Genomic DNA, 21,473 nt, shown 5'->3' with positions numbered 1-21,473 from the left:
CTTGATTATTCTGGTTGCCCTTTTTTGAACTTTTTCCAGCTCTAGAATATCCTTTTTGAGGTGAGGCAACCAGAACTGTACGCAGTATTCCAAATGCGACTGTACCATAGATTTGTGTATCGGCAGTTTTATTTTCAATACCTTTCCTAATGATCCCTAGCATAGAATCTGCCTTTTTCCACAGCTGCCACTGGGTGAGCTATCCACTACAATCCCAAGAGCAGATCCCTGAACCTAAACTAACATTTGCAGGAAGGGATTCTGAGGAACTGAGACAAATAGTGGTAACGAGAGAGGAAGTTCTAGGCTTAATGGACAATATAAAAACTGACAAATCACCAGGCCCGGATGACATCCACCCAAGAGTTCTCAAAGAACTCAAATGTGAAATTGCTGATCTGCTAACTAAAATATGTAACTTGTCCCTCGGGTCCTCCTCCGTGCCTGAGGACTGGAAAGTGGCAAATGTAACGCCAATCTTCAAAAAGGGATCCAGAGGGGATCCCGGAAATTACAGGCCAGTTAGCTTAACTTCTGTCCCTGGAAAACTGGTAGAAAGTATTATTAAAGCTAGATTAACTAAGCACATAGAAGAACAAGCCTTGCTGAAGCAGAGTTAGCATAGCTTCGCAAGGGAAAGTCCTGTCTCAGTAACCTATTAGAATTCTTTGAGAGTGTCAACAAGCATATAGATAGAGGTGATCCAGTGGACATAGTGTACTTAGACTTTCAAAAAGCATTTGACAAGGTACCTCACCAAAGACTTCTGAGGAAGCTTAGCAGTCATGGAATAAGTGGAGAGGTCCTCTTGTGGATAAGGAATTGGTTAAGAAGCAGAAAGCAGAGTAGTAATAAACGGACAGTTCTCCCAATGGAGGACTGTAGAAAGTGGAGTCCCTCAAGGATCAGTATTGGGACCTGTACTTTTCAACTTGTTCATTAATGACCTAGAATTAGGAGTGAGCAGTCAAGTGGCCAAGTTTGCTGACGACACTAAATTGTTCAGGGTTGTTAAAACAAAAAGGGATTGCGAAGAGCTCCAAAAAGACCTCTCCAAACTGAGTGAATGGGCGGAAAAATGGCAAATGCAATTCAATATAAACAAATGTAAAATTATGCATATTGGAGCAAACAATCTTAATTTCACATATACTCTCAAGGGGTCTGAACTGGCGGTGACCGACCAGGAAAGAGACCTTGGGGTTGTAGTGGACAGCATGATGAAAATGTCGACCCAGTGTGCGGCATCTGTGAGAAAGGCAAATTCCATGCTAGGGATAATTAGGAAATATATTGAAAATAAAACAGCCAATATCATAATGCCGTTGTATAAATCTATGGTGCGGCCACATTTGGAATACTGTGTACAGTTCTGGTCGCCTCATCTCAAAAAGGATATTATAGAGTTGGCAAAGGTTCAGAAGAGGGCAACCAGAATGATCAACGGGTTGGGGCGACTCCCTTACGAGGAAAGGTTGCAGCATTTGGGGCTTTTTAGTTTAGAGAAAAGGCGGGTCAGAGGAGACATGATAGAAGTGTATAAAATTATGCATGGCATTGAGAAAGCGGATAGAGAAAAGTTTTTCTCCCTCTCTCATAATACTAGAACTCGTGGACATTCAAAGAAGCTGAATGTTGGAAGATTCAGAACAGACAAAAGGAAGTACTTCTTTACTCAGCGCATAGTTAAACTATGGAATTTGCTCCCACAAGATGCAGTAATGGCCACCAGCTTGAATGGCTTTAAAAGAAGATTAGACAAATTCATGGAGGACAGGGCTATCAATGGCTACTAGCCATGATGGCTGTGCTCTGCCACCCTAGTCAGAGGCAGCATGCTTCTGAAAACCAGTTGCCGGAAGTCTCAGGAGGGGAGAGTGTTCTTGCACTCGGGTCCTGCTTGCGGGCTTCCCCCAGGCACCTGGTTGGCCACTGTGAGAACAGGATGCTGGACTAGATGGGCCACTGGCCTGATCCAGCAGGCTCTTCTTATTGTCTTATGTTCTAAGGTCTCGTACCTGGTCAGTTACCACCAGTTCAGATCCCATGAGCATATATGTGAAATTAAGATTTTATTTCTCCAGGGTGCATAAGTTTGCACTTGTTGAAACTGAATTGCATTTGTCATTTTACAGCCCACTTTGAAGAGGTCCTTTTGGAGCTCTTCACAACCCCAGTTTAACAACCCTGAACAATTTAATATCATCAGCAAACTTGGCCATCTCACTGCTCATCCCTAACTTTAGATCTTTTATTTGCTGTTTGTTGTTATGTGCCTTCAAGTCAATTACGATTTATGGCACCCTATGAATCAGCGACCTCCAACAGCATCTGTCATGAACCACCCTGTTCAGATCTTTTAAGTTCAGGTCTGTTGTAGAATCTTGAGCATTACTTTACTTGCATGGGATATTAAGGCAATAGTTCGATAATTACTGCATTCCCTGGGATCCCCTTTCTTTGGAATTGGGATGTATATGGAATGTTTCCAGTCTGTGGGCCAGTTTTAGTTTTCCATATTTCCATATTTCTTGACAAACCAGTACTTCAAGATTGAATATAATGCTGATAAGTGGTACAATCATCACCAAAAAGAAATCCCTCAAGCTTAGTCTGTAACACCAACCTTGGGGTTTTTTCCCCAAAAGAAGCAAGTAGGATAGCTTGCCCATTATCTAAGGGTTATATCTAATGAAAAGAGAGTAATAATAAACTTTGGGCTACTTTCTTCTTTTGCCCATGAAATGAGATACTATCCTCCCACAGTTCCACACAATGCTATGCAAACTGTTGAAGCTGAAGTGATGTCTCCACCCATAAGTGCTGAAAAATGAAATCACAGCATCTTGAAAACAAATTGCCAATAAATCTTTTCGCCATTAAATATTAAAGTTTTTAGAACCTAAAAATAATTTCTTATAAGGTTTTTAAACAGCATCCTGTCTCTCACTGTATTCAGTTCTTCAGCATTAACAAATAGATGCTTTCCCCTTCTGTTGCGATGTGGACTGAATTACTCAAGCAGAAGATACATCCCCTTATATTTACAACACTTGAAGTCAAATTGTTCAAGCAAAATTAATGCTATTTTTTATTTTTCTCTACCTTCAGAGCTTGGAAAAGTTACTTTTTTGAACTACAACTCCCATCAGCCCAATCCAGTGGCCATGCTGGCTGGGGCTGATGGGAGTTGTAGTTCAAAAAAGTAACTTTTCCAAGCTCTGAATACTAAATATAATGGAAAGTTGCTAGCTTTTAAGCACATAGGTCTGTTTGCCTTCCATAAACTAGCATTCTCTCAAATTCCCACATATCTCCCACTTCACACACATTATAAACAATCTTACTATCGTGTCAGAATAAAGCAATGCATAACATATCAGGGGCGTAGATTCATTTACTGTTAGGATCTTTGTTGCAAGGTCATGTAGTATTATGAAGTCCCATCTGGCTCTACTCCTACTGCTATTCAAAATGCACAAGCTACCAACAGAGAGGACTCATCCCAAGAAATTCCACCCCTATCCTGAAGTCTCAGGGTCAAACTTCAGGTCACATTTAATACACAGCATGCAGCAACAACTTTTGCTTTTCTTTAATTAATTACAGCCTCAGAGTACAGGCATACCCCGCTTAAAGTAGCTTCACTTAAAGTAGCCTCACTATAAAGTACATGCTCCATACTCCACCATACCCCGCTTAAAGTACGAGCGCTTCACAATAACGGACACTTTATTGGCATGATGCTGCTGCCATCTAGTGGTGATTGCGTGCAGTACAAGTGAAGTACAAGTGAAGTAACGGCGCTGGAAAAAGTCAACTAGCTCATTTGATAAGATTCAAGCCAACAAATGTGCAAAAACCTATGCCTCGATGAGAATGGCAGCCCGAAAATCTTTTTATTCGACCTCTATTGCCTCATCGAGTAATCATCCAAAAGAACTGTTCCGGATAGTGAATAATCTCCTTCAAATACCACAAACAAACTCATTTAATCTGCTCTCAAGCCCGCTGCCAAGAATTTGCCTCATTTTTTGAAGCTAAGGTGGATCAGATTCGTTTTAATATAGATCATACTGAAATGGCAGAGGAAAAGAACATCAGATCAGAAAATGACTACCCTGCGCTTTTTGCCACCTTTCAATTAATCTTTCCAGATGACATTCCTCGATTTCTAAATGGAATGAATCCAACAACCTGTTTACTTGATCCATGTCCTTCCTGGTTGATAAAAACATCAAATTTGAAATTAGCAAGCTGGATCAGTACAATCGTAAATTCTTCTCTTCAACAAGGCCACTTACCGGAATGCCTAAAAGAAGCAATGGTTACACCTTTATTAAAAAAAACCCTCTCTCGACCCTAAAATATTAAATAATTATCGACCGGTATCTAATCTACCTTTTCTGAGTAAAATCATTGAGAAAGTGGTAGCCTCACAGCTTCAAAAGTTTATAGACACCTCCGACTGTTATGACCTCTTCCAATCTGGTTTCAGACCGAATCATGGGACTGAAACGGCTCTAGTCGCATTAGTCGACGATCTTCTACTAGAACATGACAAAGGCAATCTGTCCCTTCTAGTTTTATTGGATTTATCTGCCGCATTCGACACAATTGATCACAGCATTCTGTGAGACCGTCTCTTTAAAATGGGTCTCAGAGGTACAGTACTAAAATGGCTTTGCTCCTTTTTGGAAAAAAGGCTTCAGAGAGTTGCCCTCGGGGATCATTGCTCTAAACCCTGGCCATTAAAATATGGCGTTCCACAGGGCTCTGTTTTATCCCCAATGTTATTTAATATTTATGTAAGCCCTTTAGGAAAAATCATTCGAAAATTTGGGATTCATTATCACCAATATGTTGATGATACACAACTGTATTGTTCCTTTCCACCGAACACTGTAGAGACTGTCAACTGCCTTAATCAATGTCTCCTAGCAGTGCAAAGTTGGATGAATAAAAACAAACTGAAACTAAACCCAGAAAAAACAGAGGTCATTCTCATTGGCAAAAATCTCCCCCAAGGAACTGGACATCTGCCTTCACTTGACGGAGTTTTTCTCCCTTTAAAATCTCAAGTCCGTAGTTTAGGTAAAATCTTGGACTCAGCCCTAACCTTTGAACCCCAGGTTGCAGCCGTGTCTAGAGCCACATTTGCAAAACTAAAACTGGTCCGTCAACTCCGCCCATTTTTAGGAACATCAGAATTAATGAAAGTAACTCAGGCCTTAGTAACCTCTCGACTGGACTATTGTAATTCTTTATATGTTGGCCTTTCTGCTAGAGCACTTCGACCGCTCAAGCAGGTACAAAGAGCGGCCGCGAGGATGATCACTAAAACTGGTCCTCGGGTTCATACTTCACCTCTTCTTTACCATCTTCACAGCTCCCTATTAGCTCCAGACATCAGTTTAAGATTCTGGTTCTAACGTTTAAGGCTCTTCACGGACTGGCGCCGGTATATTTGACAAACCGTCTCGTTGAATTCAAAACCTATCGCCCTATGAGATCGATTTCTGAAAGCACTCTTATTATTCCCTCAACTATCATGATCCGCCAAATGAACACCAGGAGGAAGGCCTTCTCAGTCATAGCCCCTACTCTTTGGAATAATTTACCATCTGAGATACGACGTTCCTCGTCTCTCATTGAATTCCGTCGGCGGATTAAAACATACCTGTTTCAACTAGCTTTTAATGTTTGAAGTGAGATTGTTGTCGAACTTTTTAGTATTAATTTACTTATTTGTTTTTAGGTATTCTATTATGCTGTTTTTGTATTATCTCTGTTTTTTAATGTTCACCGCTCTGAATTCTGAGTTTCGGAACTAGAGCGGTATATAAATTTTTGAAATAAATAAATAAATAAATAAGATAATTGCTTCACTTTAAGTACATTTTCACTTAAAGTACACTCTCTGGTTCCATTTCGTACGTTAAAGCGGGGTATGCCTGTATAGAGAGGTTTATCCCCTTCATCCCCAACTGCAACCTCTACCACCTCCTATGTAGATGTTAATTAAAAAAAAATAGTTCCCATTGGGGCTCAATGGAATTTTTTTTTAGCACCAACCCTCATAGTCATTCAGGGGACTGATATTTGGAGGAGGGCATGACTGGGGAGGAAGAGAATAACCCCCCACCCCTTGCATGCTGTGATCCAAATAACAATCAGGGGGAGGCTGTGGCTGTAACTAATTTAAGAAAACCAGACGTAGCTGCAGGTTATGCAATAAATGCAGTATGCAGTTTGACCCTCAGTATGCATGCAGTGGCCCACCACAACTAGGTGCAAGTGACTTGACTAAAACTGACCCCAGAAAACACTTAGAATCCATTGTAAGAAAATCTTTTTGATGGATCACAAAACCTTTGAAGTACAAATTAGAAGAAATACTCCTTTACATAACTGCCTTGCAGAGCAATCCTATACATGTTTACCCTGAATAATGTCTGACTGTTTAATGATGCTTACTCCCACGATAGCAGCTTAAATGCATCATTTTGAAGTTTCATTAACACTTTCTTGTTTACTTTCTAAAAAGACAATTTGTTTATTTTAGACATTTGGTATCTTACTCTTCAATACAAAGATTCCTAGAGTGCCTCACAATATGTATTAAACATAACAAAAATTACAAAACAAATTTTGAAATGTAGCAACAGCACAACCAATAACACCCCCCCCCGCACTGAGTTTTGTATCCAGCGATAGTCATATTCAGAGTAGATCCATTGCAATTAATAATATGACTAACTTAGGTCCCTTAGTTGGATACAACCCATAGATTTAAAAGTTTTTATTCAGTGAAATCCTACTCAGAGTAGACCCATTGAAATTAATGGACCTAAATTAGCCATGTCTATTAACTTCAACAGGTCTACTCTAGGTCTACTCTACTCTAGTAGAACTAGCATTGAATACCACCCAAAGTCCTGGGAAAACAAACAGCTTTCACCAAGCACCAAAAACATTCAGTGCCAGACAAGCCTCCCTGGGGAAAGAATGCCAAAGTTGGAGGGCTTCATTTGTCTTGTACTCAGATTTCCCTTTATCAGGTTATTAAGTCTGGATCATTCAGACCATGGTATTCCCGATCTCTATGTATGAATGTGAAAACTGGACAGTGAAAAAGGCGGATAAGAAAAAAATCAACTAATTTGAAATGTGGTGTTGGAGGAGAGCTCTGAGGATACCACGGACTGCGAGAAAGACAAATAATTGGGTGTTAGAACAAATTAAACCAGGACTATCACTAGAAGCTAAAATGATGAAACTGAGGTTATCATACTTTGGACACATCATGAGAAGACATGATTCACTAGAAAAGACAATAATGCTATTTACAAGATCTGAACAGGGTGGTTTATAACAGATGCTACTGGAGGTCACTGATTCATAGGGTCACCATAAGTCGTAATCGACTTGGAGGCACATAACAACATGCACCAATCTGCCATTTTAGCCCTCAGCAAAATAAAGGAACTTCGGGCTCATCCACATGATGATTTAGTGTGTGTCTGGTCCTACTTGCATTCCCTTGTAATTCACATGGTTCACATGATGTTACAGGCAAGGAGAAGCTATAAAGCAGTTTTCCCCTTTAAATCTGTATTAACCCAATCCAATTATAATGCAAAAAGGAAAGGAAAACCTGTCCCAGCTGTGCAGTGCTCCATCGTGTAGGGGCTTTGCTTCAATTTTCTTTAATGGGTGGGCTCTCTTTTAATGTCCCATCGCCCACTTCCTCTCTCTTGGCTGCCTGCAAAAGCTGGGACAGCTGCTGCCTACTTTGCCTTTTCACTCACTCCCCCCCTCCGCCAGTCCGTCTAGGCTGGGACAATGGAGAAGGGTGGTTTTTTTGTCAGGTACATTTTTTCTTGTCAATGTCACACCAATGCTCTCCTGGCTTCAGCCTTGAACTGGAGGGAGTAAACATGTAAAATTAGAGCACGGAGCCACAAGGAAACAGCCACACTGATCCTTCACAGAGGAATCCCTACTAGTGTGAATGGAAAACAGTGGATTTGAAGCTACCAAGTGTGAACCTTGCAAATATATCACGACAGTAAAAGCAGCATCTTTACTATTCTAACCCAATATTTACCTATTCTAACCCAATATCCTTTTCTCACAGTGGCCAGCCAAATGTCTCTGGGAAGCCCACAAGCAGGACAGGAGTCCTCTCCTGCTCAAGATCCCCAACAACCAATATTCAGCGGCAAACTGCCTCTGATACTTTTAAGTAATACAGCCATACTGACTAGTAGTCACTGATAGCCTTATCCTCCATTAATTTGCCTAATCCCCTTTTAAAGCCATCCAAGTCGGTGTCCATGACTTAATCTTGTGGTGGTGAATTCCTTAGTTTGACTATGCACTGTATGATGAAGCACTTCCTGTTTTTGTCCCAACATTTAGACCCTGGGTTCTATTCCTATGAGGGAGAAAAAAGAAGTTGCAGGAACTTTGTTCCTCTCTCTGCTGACAGGAGAAAACAGTGTTGCCTGAGGATGCATGATGTACAACAGTGATGCTCTATCCGTTTTCACCACACAACCAGTTGTTTGGGGAAGCAATCATCTGCATTCAGTAAAACTCTTTGGATCTCTCTGCAAAGAGTGTTAATCTGTATCCAACCAATATCTATAACCACATTAATACATTAATTCAGAGTGTTCATTACACCATTTTTTAAAGAAGTTATCATTTAAAACAGGTTTCTGGTACTTCAGGTAACTACAAAAGAGGCTAAGGTCTTTTTTTTTAAGCAAGCTTGATATGAGCATGTATTAATTAGACAGAAAAGATTTTTTCCCCACTCAGTAAAACAAAGCTACCCAGTAAACGAGGTCTGACAGTTTCTTGTAGATCAAAATATTCCATACAGTATTATATATATTTTTCATCTATCTCTTGTGGCTCCTAAGCGCAAAAAGAGATAAAAAGCTGACAGCTTGAAGAAGGGAATGATACTTCGTCATAACTTCATAATCCCTTTTACGTGAAAGGTGATGGTGAGAAATAGGTGGTACTAAGCTTTTAAACCTATCACCTGGCAGATAGTAAAACAAATTGAAACAGTTCAAACGTGATGGATTTAACAGAGTTTTTTGAAACCGTCATTCAGAAGCTTGGAGATAACTCTAGTAATAACTGAACAACAGAAAGCAGGATCGATTGCTAGTGTAGCTCATGAGAGAAATGTGATAAAATTTAGGCACTTGATTCCTTCCACATATTAAATTTCTAGGTCTAAGTGACAGATAATTATAATCAGTTAAATAAACACAAGCTATTTCTTATGAGCCAATGAATTATAGTTGGGAGTATGTTTTATATTTTGAGAGCTTTGCCTGAAGGAACACAAGTGCTATAAGGGACGCAATCTTATACCTTAGACAGAGATTTCTATAAAGCAGATTGTAACAGAAAGTGAAAAAACCATACAGCAACACCCTAAAATTCTTGCACGTTAAGATACTTGTGTTCCATGTTTTATTCACACTCAGACCCTAAGAAGACATTGCAAGCCTATTCATGTCTGCTAAGAGGTAAGTCCCACCTAGTGCAATGGGACTTATGCACAGGTAAGTGTGCATGAGACTAAAGCCTTATACAGGAGTAAATTCTCTTATGGAACATATGCTTTTGTAAGACAGTTAGGAAAGCAAAATCCGAACATATATAGGCTCTATTGGATTTGGAGATATGGACATTTAGTACTACTCTTTAAAGAATTGGTGGCAAACCCTTTTTGGCAATCCTGCCACAACAAAACAAAGCCACTCTAAGGTATACTACCGTACATGTGCCCGCCACAATATCATGGAGTGCTTTTGCTTCTGGATGAGGAACCCTGGAAAACCATGACAAGGGAGTGTCAATCAAGCTATATGGTAGCCAGGCTTGCAGCTCCTCCTACTTTTGGCTAGAAGTGCCACATATTCTTGCAGCCTGTGCCAGTTGTGGCACCTATGCCACTGGTTGGCCACCCATACTTTAAAAGGATTATAACCATTCTTAATAGGTAGTGTCTACACACACACACAAGATGAGCTTACAGGATAAATTCTGTTAGATTGCACCATTTTCTAGAGTCCACTTTGTGCATCATCTCTTCAAAGGATTTTCCACACAATGGCAAGTTTTGTAACATGAGGGATTCATTGCAGACAATCCCTTGTTGTGCACCTAGAACAAAAAGATATTTTCATATCAACAAGGAAACATTCACGATCTCTCAAGCTCTCTCTGGAGAGCAGCAAGAGAATCAACATTTTGAAAACACTCACCAAAGAAGATGAACCAATAAAAAGGATCATTTAGCTTACTTTCCATCTCAGGGCTGATTTAAACATGACAAGGGCTGCATGTGGCACTGCTGAAAACCTCTTATTCTTAGCAGAAATCATAGCAGAGTGATGGAGCCCAGTGTATGCATACAGATGTCCCCAGCATCTCCAATTATAGGATCTTAAGTAGCAGACCAGGAAAAACCTTGGAGACCTGCTGGCAGTCAAGTAGGCAATACTGGAACAGACAGTCCAATGCATAAAAACATAAGAAGAACCTGCTGGATCAGGCCAGGGGCCCATCTGGCCCAGCATCCTGGTCTCAGAGTGGCCAACCAGATGCCTATGGGAAGCCACAAGCAGGACCTGAACACAAAAGCATTCTCCCTTCCTGTGGCTTTCAGCAACTAGTGTTCGGAAACATACTACCTCTAATACATACTGCAGAGTGCTGTTGTGCTCACGTCCTACGTGCAGGCTTTCCATAGACATTTGGCTGACCATGGTGAGAACAGGATACTGGACTAGATGGGACTTAGGGTCTTACTTCATATAAGGTAGATTCATATGCAAGTAAATGGGTCCAGTTTCATATTTAGAAGAGGTTCCTTGAACCAGCTCAGGACTTTTGGGGTCACTGAGATCCCAAATGCATCTGCAAATATTTGCAAGCAATGAGCACCCTCCCTTCAGAAGGTGACCAGACTTAATGGCAACTCTCAGTCAAAACCCTTTAGTTGACCACTTTTTTCGGTTCACAGAAATATATTGGCAAAATTGTTGGAGGATTTAGTGTTCTGGATGAACAATTACTGATAATTTCTTTGCCAGTCTTCTGTTGACAAGGGGATAAGCTTAAGAACCCTGACTTTGAGGATACATTTATGGGGAGGGCAATCAAGATATCCCAGCAAATCCGGAAGTGTCAATAATAGTATTTTTGGTTTTAAACAAGGTTTGACACCTGGAAGTTAAGTGCCAGAGGAAGGAAAGTCAATAGATCTCCTTCCTTCAGTGCATAATCTCAGACCAGAAGTCCAAGATAACATTCATTATTATAATAAAATTAAATGTGGCTTTGATGCGTGTGATAAGATAGTCCACCATTTCACCATGCATTTGGAAGTGAATTTGAAGGTTATGGTGGACACTGCCTACTTAACTACCTACATTGTTGGAAACTGAACAAATGGGCAATTGTGTAAACATCCCAAAAGACATTACTCCCTAGTAGTCCTAGGACTTGTAATGGAAGGACACGTGACCTTTTTCTTTGGTTCATCTTAGTGATCAGAGCAACTGTCTTGCTTGCATTGCATTTTGGGTATCGGCCCCTTTGTGACCTCTATCTTATTTGTGACTTATAAGAACAGACTTTCTGACTCCAGAGATTATAAGAACTGATAAACTATTTGGCAATAAGGAAGAACTTTACATTTATTTATTTTATTTATATTTATTATTAAACTTATATACCGCCCGACTAGCAAGCAGCTCTCTGGGCAGTGAACATAAAAACATATATACAATAAAATTACAGGATCTGATATAACAAATACATAAAAACCATCTAAAATGAAATTACAACATTTACTTAATTAACTTAAATTAAAATGCCTCAGAGAAGAGAAAGGTCTTAACTTGGCGTCGAAAGGATAATAGTGTCGGCGCCAAGTGTACCTCCTCGGGGAGACTGTTCCACAATTCGGGGGCCACCACTGAGAAGGCCCTTGGTCTTGTTACTACCCTCCGGGCCTCCCTGTGGGTCGGGACCCGGAGGGGGGCCTTCGTAGTAGACCATAGTGTACGAGCCGGTTCGTATCGGGAGAGGCGTTCCAGCAGATATCGTGGTCCTGCGCCGTATAAGGTTTTTTAGGTTAGTACCAACACTTTGAATCTAGCCCGGAAGCATATTGGAAGCCAGTTATCCAGTTCCTCTCAGGATAAGCTTCTCTCCAAAGGAATGGGTGCCATTCCAAACTCAGTTTATGACACCTTAGAAACTGCAAGACAAAGCTTGCTTTTTCCAGATGCGGGAACTTGCACCATATACCCTACCAGAGACAGACACTATAATTTCTAAGCACATCTGATAGAAAGAGACCCCAAAATTACATCTCCCTCCCAGTTTACGTATAAGTTTATGAGACCCAAATTCCCACCTAAGATTGGGGTTTTTCATAGCTAAAATTATTTATTTATTTATTATTAGATTTATATCCCACCCTTCCTCCCAGGAAGCACAAGTACTTGTGGCTCCAGCAAACTCCTCCACACTTCACATCACTCTCAGGGACAACTGAACATGCTTTGCTGGACATCAGACCAAGGAATGGGTGAGAATGAGATCTCTATTGCCTGATAGTTATTGGTTTCCACTGGGACAGTTTAACTCTCATAGGCAAAGAAATGTTTATCCTGACTTTGAGCTTTGACTGAGAGTTCAGACATAACATGTGTAGTTATCTAATCCAGAGTTGAGCTTAGACATATAGCCAGTTAGCATGGAACTTCAAGACTGGCAGCTGCTGACACCAAGGAAAGGCAAAGGTGTCATCTCTGCGGTCGATGCAGTGCCCAAAAATTACAGCAATGGGATGTAACCATTCATGTCACCATTGTGTCTGTTCTACTCATGCAGTTGTAAAATGTGGTGGTTTTGCATAGGCTGTTCATGTCATGTGTGCTATGGCTGCAAGATGTGAGATTTGTTGTTCTTAGTAGTTGCCAAAAAAAAATGCCAGTCATTTAATTCCTGGCGTTCATTTTAAATTTTCTGTCAACTTTACCTTTACATAGCCCATTATGTAAGTTAACACAAACTCTGCATGAAGGAGGAGTTAGGGGGAAGGTCACTGCCTTTCCCTTCCCCTGACCTGGCCCTCACATCCTCTCCATCAGTGTGCATGTATGGGATTAGCTGGTGCTATGTGCCTCCCCCCCATCCCCCCATCCTGAAATGTGGCTGCCCTACTGAACAAGGAAGACTGGCTACAGGGCTGACAAACAAATGTCAGCTTCCTAACCTGAGTACTCACAGCAAAGCTAAAGAGCCATGCATACCATATCTCACACATGCTGGTTTATAGTTTCTTCATGCTGTCTCTCTCTCTCACTCTCTCCAGGTGGGAAAAATTGCATGTGTGAAGCAGCCCTTAAAGAATATTTCCCACTCTAAAGTATAATCATTTTGGGACCTGGAACTATTTCCCCCCAGCTGATCATTCACAGCATAATCAAAACAGCCTAGTGAAGGCACCATTTTAAAAGAAACATCATGAACAAGAACAATTTCAAACAAAAAAACCCACAGAAGATTAGGCATCTTACCTGCTAATCCAATTGTCAGCAGACCATTAACTGGAAAGGGGAAAAAAGGCAGCTATTAGAGATCCGTTACATCAAAAATTATCAAAAGGATGCTTTTCAATTAAGATTTGAAATCCACAGCAGGAGTGTGAGAGGGGAGGAGAGGACTGACAGCCTCCCAGCAATGGTGCTACTACTCACCATCTAAGGCTGCTACCGCCACTACCAACCTGGAGCTCCCTTTACCTTGCCACCACACCAGCCCAGTGATCAGGAACGCCACTGGGAAGACACCACTGCCACTTCCCCTCCTTCATGTGCTGCTGCTGAAAATGTGTGAAGGAGCTTCCAAGAACATGCTGGGTAGCCTACTTCCATTGCCCAGAGGTCAGTACATTTGTAGGCCATGCCCTCTGGTAAATGTGTGACTGGCATGAAACATGCCTGCTTTTGAGTTTGAAGAGAGATTATTTTGCAGAAGAAGAAAAGCTACAGCATTCTTAAAACAAGGGTTAAGTTGTTCCATATAAGAACCACCAGCTCTGCTAAACAGCCTCCATTCTCCTCAAAGCAATAGCAAACAATGGCAATCTTTCCAACAAGGTAGTGGGAAACAGAAACCATCAGACAAATCTAACAGATTCTTCAGGGACCAGACCACACAATTTCAACCCTCCCCCTTTATTCCTGGTTTTACCTTCCCCTCAGAGCCTGTTCAATACCCTTGTACTTCTTCCTTCCATAATTTTTTTCACCAGCCTGAGATTTCTGAAGGCACTTGCAGACTGTGCTGAAGGTAACATTTTAGCAGTAAGATGCACCATTTATTTATTTAAGATATTTATGTTTCCTGTTGGGACACATCTCATAAAGCACTTTACAAAAATACTAAACAGGAGAAAGAAAGAGAGGAAGGCAGAGACACCATCAGGGCCTGTGCCAGTTAGATTGTCTCTGTCCCTCCCCCAGGGCCAGTGGACACCATTTGCCCTGTGAGAAGGGAGAAGTAGCAAGGGAGTTGTTTGTATTATTTTTATCTGCTTATCAGTGGTGAGAGAATTGTGAAACTGTAAACTGCCTTGGAAGCCTTGGCAAAAAGGCAATATATAAATCTCCTTCAGGAGGAAGGGCAGGATAAAATTCAATAAATAAATAATAAATAAATAAAGCCTCCCCCCAGCACATATACAAATCTACACATATAGGGCCCCCATCACAGAGACAAAACCCTGGCCATCTCTATAGAAGGAGCAGTATGCACATAAAAAGTTCCCCTTGCATCAGCCAGAGCGCATGGGCTACACAACGCATCAGCATCTACAGGTAGGAAGCCCTTAATGCGCTTGCTTTCCAGAGCTACTGGAAAGGGCTACAGTGGTTTGGCAAGTTCCCTCCAACCTAAATACCTGTCAGATCTTTATTCTGTTGCATATTATGCAAAGGGACAATGTTCATCGTTTGCTAAGTTCTATAGAATCTCCCTATGGCTTTAAACAATATAGATTTTTTAAAAAGAGAATTTTTCATGTATTAAATAAGTTGCTTTAGGATGCTAGGGAGGACCTTTGGGTTGTTAGTGTATTAACACACCATTTAAAACAGATATTTAGCCATATACATTAGAGAATTAAAACTATAAGGTGACTAGGGTTGCAAGGTCTCCAGTTTTCACCCGAACAAACTTGTTTTGACAATAGACTATTACACGGGGTGTATGTATGTTTACATCTCCAGTGTGTGTGTGTATGTGGAATCTTTCCAATTACCCTGTCATGTAAAGTTGGAAACCAAGGCAACTCACAACAAGAAATAAATCCCTTTAAAATCCAATAACGGTAAAACAAGTATGAAATGGTTGCAAAACAGCTTAAAGTAGCAAGATTTTTGGTTTTTGATTGGATGAGTGAAGTTCCTTATTGCTTGAAGTCACAGTCCTGTGCACACTTCCCTGTTTGATTAAGCCCCATTGAATACATTGGGACTTGCTTCTGAATAAACATGCACAGGATTGCACTATAAATATCTTTACAGGTTGTGTAAATAATAAACATCTTTGATAGTCATGCTTATATGATTATTTCTTCATACTATGTCCCAATAAGTATTTGATTTCACACTTTGGTTGTACATTATTATTTCCTCTACATTTTAAATGTGCCCTTCTTCGTTGGGGTGGTCATGGTTCCCCTCTGTTGTTTTCACTCTGAGGGGCAGATTAGGCTGAGCGGTTGTGAGTAGCCCATGGTCAACCAGTAAACTTTGTAGCTGATTTCTATTTTTAGAGTACAATGAAGGTGCCTGCCTAATGTCAATACTACACAATACTACATTGTACTACATACGCACATTCCTGCCATAAGCCAAGATGGCAGCAGAGGCTTCAGCCCCTTGGGGAAACTTCAGCTGCCATCTTGGTGAAGGGCAGCACTGCGCATGCAACCGCAGAATAGCTGAGAAAGGTAGGTTAAGCAAGGGAATGGTGGGGGCTCTGAAGCTGTCGCTGTGCGATCCGCAGCAGCGATCCTGCTGCGAATCGCGGAAGGGGAGCTCCGGGGCCTGGGGCAGGCTTGTGCCCAAGGGCCCCAGCATGTCTGGGGCTGGCTCTGGTCAAGCCACATGTAGTTGAACATACTCTCTGCCCTGTTGGGGTGCTCGTCAGAGGAAGAAGAGATAGTTGCTTGCCTAAGTTAGCCTTGGAAACCTCCAGGACATGAAATAGATTTTACATCCACTCTAAGCAGCCTGCTCCATTGCTGCTTTGATGAAACAGTTGAAAGGTTTTCCTAGTTTTTTATTTGAATCTAAATCCCTATTACAAGCCCATTGTTCTTTTCACAAGATAGGTGTTTCAGATTCCTCAGCCCTTTTATGTTTTGCCTTCAAGGTTCTTTATGGTATTCTTCATCCTTGTATTTCATTTTTTACATACGTATTCAAGATGTAAGCAACCAATTTCAATTGTGGTGTTTTAAAATGAACATGGTGCTCCACATGTGGCTTCACAAGTGCTAAGAAGAGGGGCACTATTATTGTCCAAGACTTTAATACAACATGTTTGTTAAAAAAAACAAATCTATAGCTTTTTAAAAAGTACGGTGCTCATGTTGAAATATAATGCAAAAGCCAATAAAGTAAGTTAAATAGTTGAAACAGTAATTTCATACCAGTTGACTTCAGCCCTGGATTTTGACTTTGTAGACCCTCATTTGCAGTAGAAAATACATTGCAGCTACTTCTGTGTCCCATATAAAAGGGTGTTCAATGTTGCAAAGATTGTTGTAGACAAACTGCTTAAGTCTTTTGATTCTGCAACTCAGAACAATCTTAGTTCTTTTTTACATTACTTATATCCAGAGATTCTGAACACGGATGACACTCAGTGGCCTGAGCTCCATGCTTTCAGTGACCCTACACCTCTGTTAACAAAGTGATACCATGTGTAGATGTCAGGAACTGGGAACGGTGTGCAATCTTACTTCCCTTCCATAAACTTACAGATATGCATATCTACTTGAATCAAAGTCCCACTGTGCTTAATGGGCCTTACTTCCAGGTAAGCGTGCACTTTTCTAGGAATAAACCCTACTGATTTCAAGGGGCTTACTTCTTAGTTGACATGTACAGGATTTTACTGATGCCATCCCTGAATACCAACCATGTGAAAAGGGTTCTGGGCCTTTTGGCATACATTTATTTATTCATTAGATTTATATCCCACTCTTTCTCCCAGTAGGAGCCCAGGTCGAAATAAATCACATTTCTTTCATAAATCATAAAAGAAATAAATCATTTCTTTCATTCAGCTCAAACAAAATATGAGAGATTATTTTTAAATTAATATGTTCTCTTTTTTCTAAAGATAAATGTTGAAGTTATGGGATCAGTATGTAATCTGGAACTCAATTTTAAAATATCTTAGCCCCCTCCCTTCAAATAAAATATCATTAATATAAATTTTGGAAGCTGTCTTCTACCCAGTCAAATCATTTGTCTAGATTAGTATTATCTACACTGATTGGCAGCAGCTCTACAGGTTTTCAAGCAGGAATCTTTCCCAGAACCACTTGGAGACACCAGGGATTGATCCTGGAATTTTCAGCATGCAAAGCACATGATCTTACCATGGAGCTCCAGACCTTCCCATAATGAAAGGACACTTCCACCTGCCAAAAATATTTCTACCTGCAGGGACTTCCACCTGCCAAAAATATTTTGTTGTAGCTGGATGATAGAAAGCCACAAAGAGCCAGATCTTGTAAATTGATTTTGCACAAGTTCAGGTCTCTAGGAAACACTTTTCTGGTTGGGTAGTGGCAAAATAGTACAGAAAGTGTCTCAAGAGAAATTGTTTAAGGAGCTGCTTAAGAAAATCATAGAACAATCAGTACCAAGACCAGGTGTGGGAAACCTTAGGCCTTCTAGATTTTGCTGAACTACAACTCCCATTATCCCTGGCCATGCTTGCTAGGACTGATGGTTGTTATTCAGCTACATCTGTAGTAGTAATGGGGGATTTCAATTATCCCAATATCTGTTGGGAGGCAAATTCTGCCAAACACGGCCCCTCCAAGAAATTTTTGACTTGTGTTGGAGAAAGTGGAGGAAGCAACCAGAGGATCAGCTATCCTGGACTTGATTCTAACCAATAGAGATGATTTGGTGGATGAAGTGGCAGTTACGGGAACTCTGGGGGAAAGTGACCACATCATACTTGAATTCTTGATTTTAACAGAAGCGAAAGCTGAGAGTAGCCACATGCGCACCCTGGACTTCAGGAAAGCTGATTTTAATAAACTCAGAACAATTGTAAGTACAGTTTCATGGCAAGCCACCCTAATGAGGAAAGGAGTCCAAGATGGGTGGGAGTTTCTAAAAAAGGAAATTCTAAAAGCGCAATGGCAAGCAATTCCAACAAGGAAAAAAGGGAGGAAACAACAGAAGAAGCCAATGTGGCTTCACAAAAAGCTTAGAGATGACCTGAAAACAAAGGAGGACACATACAGGAAGTGGAAAGAAGGCCAGGCCACAAAGGAAGAGTACAGGCAGGTATCACGGAAGTGCAGGGATGGCGTCAGGAAGGCTAAAGCTGAGAATGAGCTGAGGCTAGCAAGGGATGCTAAAAGCAACAAAAAAGCTTTCTTCAGGTGTGTCAATAGTAAAAGACAGAGAAAAGAAATGGTGGCACAGCTACTCAATGAGGATGGCAAAACGATAACAGATGACAAAGAAAAGGCAGAAGTGCTCAATTCCTACTTTGACTCAGTCTTCTCCCAAAAAAGGGTCTATGACCCTCCCGGGAAACATGAAGTCAAAGAGGCAGGATTGGAGCTTGAGATTGATAGACAAATGGTCAAGGAATACCTAATCACTTTGAACGAGTTCAAACCTCCAGGGCCCGATAAACTGCATCCTAGAGTATTGAAGGAACTGGCTGAAAAACTCTCAGAACCGCTCTCTATTATCTTTGCGAAATCATGGAGGACTGGTGAAGTGCCAGATGACTGGAAGAGAGCTAATGTTGTCCCTATCTTCAAAAAGGGCAAGAAGGAGGAACCGGGGAACTACACGCGATTTGGAAACCATACTTCTGTTAATGCAGCCTAATATAGCATTTGCCTTTTTTGCAGCCACATCACACTGTTGGCTCATATTCAGCTTGTGATCAATGACAATTCCAAGATCCTTCTCACATTTTGTACTGCTGAGCCAAGTATCCCCCATCTTATAACTGTGGATTTGGTTTCTTTTTCCTAAGTGTGGAACTTTGCATTTATCCCTGTTGAATGTCATTCTGTTGTTTTCAGCCCAATGCTCCAGCTATCAAGGTCCCTCTGTCTTCCACGGTATTAGCTATGCCCCCCAACTTTGTATCATCTGCAAATGTGATAAGCATGCTTTGTACCTCCTCATCCAAGTTATTAATAAAAATGTTAAAGAGCACTGGGCCCAGGACCAAGCCCTGTGGTACCCCACTCATTACTTCTGCCCAGTTTGAGAAGGAACCATTGATAAGCACTCTTTGAACACTGCTCGACGCCCTGGACTCTCCATTGTGGAGTCCCGCAGGGATCGGTACTGTCCCCCATGCTTTTCAACATCTACATGCAGCCGCTGGGTGCGGTCATCAGGAGTTTTGGGGTGCGTTGTCATCAGTATGCTGATGACACGCAACTCTATTTCTCCTTTTCATCTTCTTCAGGTGAGGCTGTTAACGTGCTAAACCGTTGCCTGACTGCAATAATGGACTGGATGGGGGCTAACAAACTGAAGCTCAATCCAGACAAGACCGAGACGCTGTTGGTGAGTGCCTTCACTGCCCAGATGGAGGATGTTCATCCTGTTCTTGATGGGGTTACACTCCCCTTGAAGGAACAGGTTCGTAGCTTGGGAGTTCTTTTCAATCCTTCCCTGTCTCTCGAGGCCCAGGTGGCCTCGGTGGCACGGAATGCTTTTTATCATCTTCGACTGGTAGCCCAGCTACGTCCCTATCTGGACAGTGATGACCTCACCTCAGTTGTTCACGCTCTGGTAACTTCTAGGTTGGACTACTGCAATGCGCTCTACGTTGGGCTGCCCTTGAAGATAGTTCGGAAATTACAGCTAGTCCAGAATGCAGCGGCCAGACTACTGACGCGGACGAGAAGGTCCGCTCATATAACACCTGTTCTGGCCCGTCTGCACTGGCTTCCTATTTGTTTCCGGGCTAAATTCAAAGTGCTGGTTTTGACCTATAAAGCCCTACACGGCATGGGACCGCAATACCTGGTGGAACGCCTCTCCCAATACGAACCTACCCGTACACTGCGCTCGACATCTAAGGCCCTCCTCCGAGTGCCATCCCATCGAGAAGCTCGGAGGGTAGTGACCAGAACCAGGGCCTTTTCGGTGGTGGCCCCCAAATTGTGGAACAGTCTCCCCGATGAGGTACGCCTGGCGCCAACGCTGCTATCTTTTCGGCGCCAGGTGAAAACCTTTTTATACTCCCAGGCATTTTAAAATGTATTTTAATAATTGTTTTTACAGTGTATTTTAAACAGTATATTTTGATGTTGCTTGGTTTTTGTTGTTTGTTGTTTTGATTTTTGATTCTGTTATATTTATTGTATTTATATATTTTGCCTGTTGTATCTTTTATGTACACCGCCCAGAGAGCCTTTTTGGCTTAGGGCGGTATATAAATTAAATAAAATAAATAAAATAAATAAAAATTTGAGTATGATTCTGGAGCCAACTGTGGATCCATCTGATAGTTGTTTCATCCAGCCTGCATTTAACTAGCTTGCTAATCAGAATATCATGGGGCACTTTGTCAAAAGCTTTGCTGAAGTCGAGATATATTATGTCCACAGCATTCCCACCGTCTACAAAGGACGTTACCCAATCAAAAAATGAGATGAGATTAGTCTGGCAGGATTTGTTCTTCATAAATCCATGTTGGCTCCTAGTAATCACTGCATTGCTTTCAAGGTGCTTACAGAGTGACTGCGTTATACTCTGCTCCAGAATTTTTCCAGGCACTGATATTAGGCTGACTGGTCTGTAGTTTCCTGGTTCCTCCTTCTTGTCCTTTTTGAAGATAGGGACAACATTAGCTCTCTTCCAGTCATCTGGCACTTCACCAGTCCTCCATGATTTCACAAAGAACTGATGCATTAACTACTTTTGAGTCATTCTCATGATTAATGCTATCACCAGAACTCCCACATGGGAAGACAGTTTTCATTTGGCATATACCATAGTTTGTAGGATAACTATTCCAAGAGAGATAATGTTCATGTCCCCATGACACATCCTCTCCCTCTAAATCAGGAATGGCTAACCTGTGGTCTTCCAGATGATGTTGAACTTCAACTCCCATCAACCCTA

The 21,473-nt window shown here is 41.4% G+C and overlaps 1 protein-coding gene across 1 annotated transcript in view; it reads right to left on the bottom strand.

The window, feature by feature from the left end:
* Nucleotides 1–21,473, bottom strand: part of RAMP3 (receptor activity modifying protein 3) — an 89,997-nt gene that overhangs the window by 25,986 nt on the left and 42,538 nt on the right. The window contains exons 2-3 of the mRNA XM_061587300.1: nucleotides 13,629–13,658; nucleotides 10,068–10,197 (exon numbers count right to left, since the gene is read on the bottom strand). Of these exons, the coding sequence (XP_061443284.1) occupies nucleotides 10,068–10,197; nucleotides 13,629–13,658 (160 nt within the window). The remainder of the gene's footprint in view (nucleotides 1–10,067; nucleotides 10,198–13,628; nucleotides 13,659–21,473) is intronic.

The sequence above is a fragment of the Rhineura floridana genome, chromosome 10, assembly GCF_030035675.1.
Source record: "Rhineura floridana isolate rRhiFlo1 chromosome 10, rRhiFlo1.hap2, whole genome shotgun sequence".
Lineage (NCBI taxonomy): Eukaryota > Metazoa > Chordata > Lepidosauria > Squamata > Rhineuridae > Rhineura > Rhineura floridana.
This window is presented reverse-complemented; position numbering and strand designations above follow the sequence as displayed.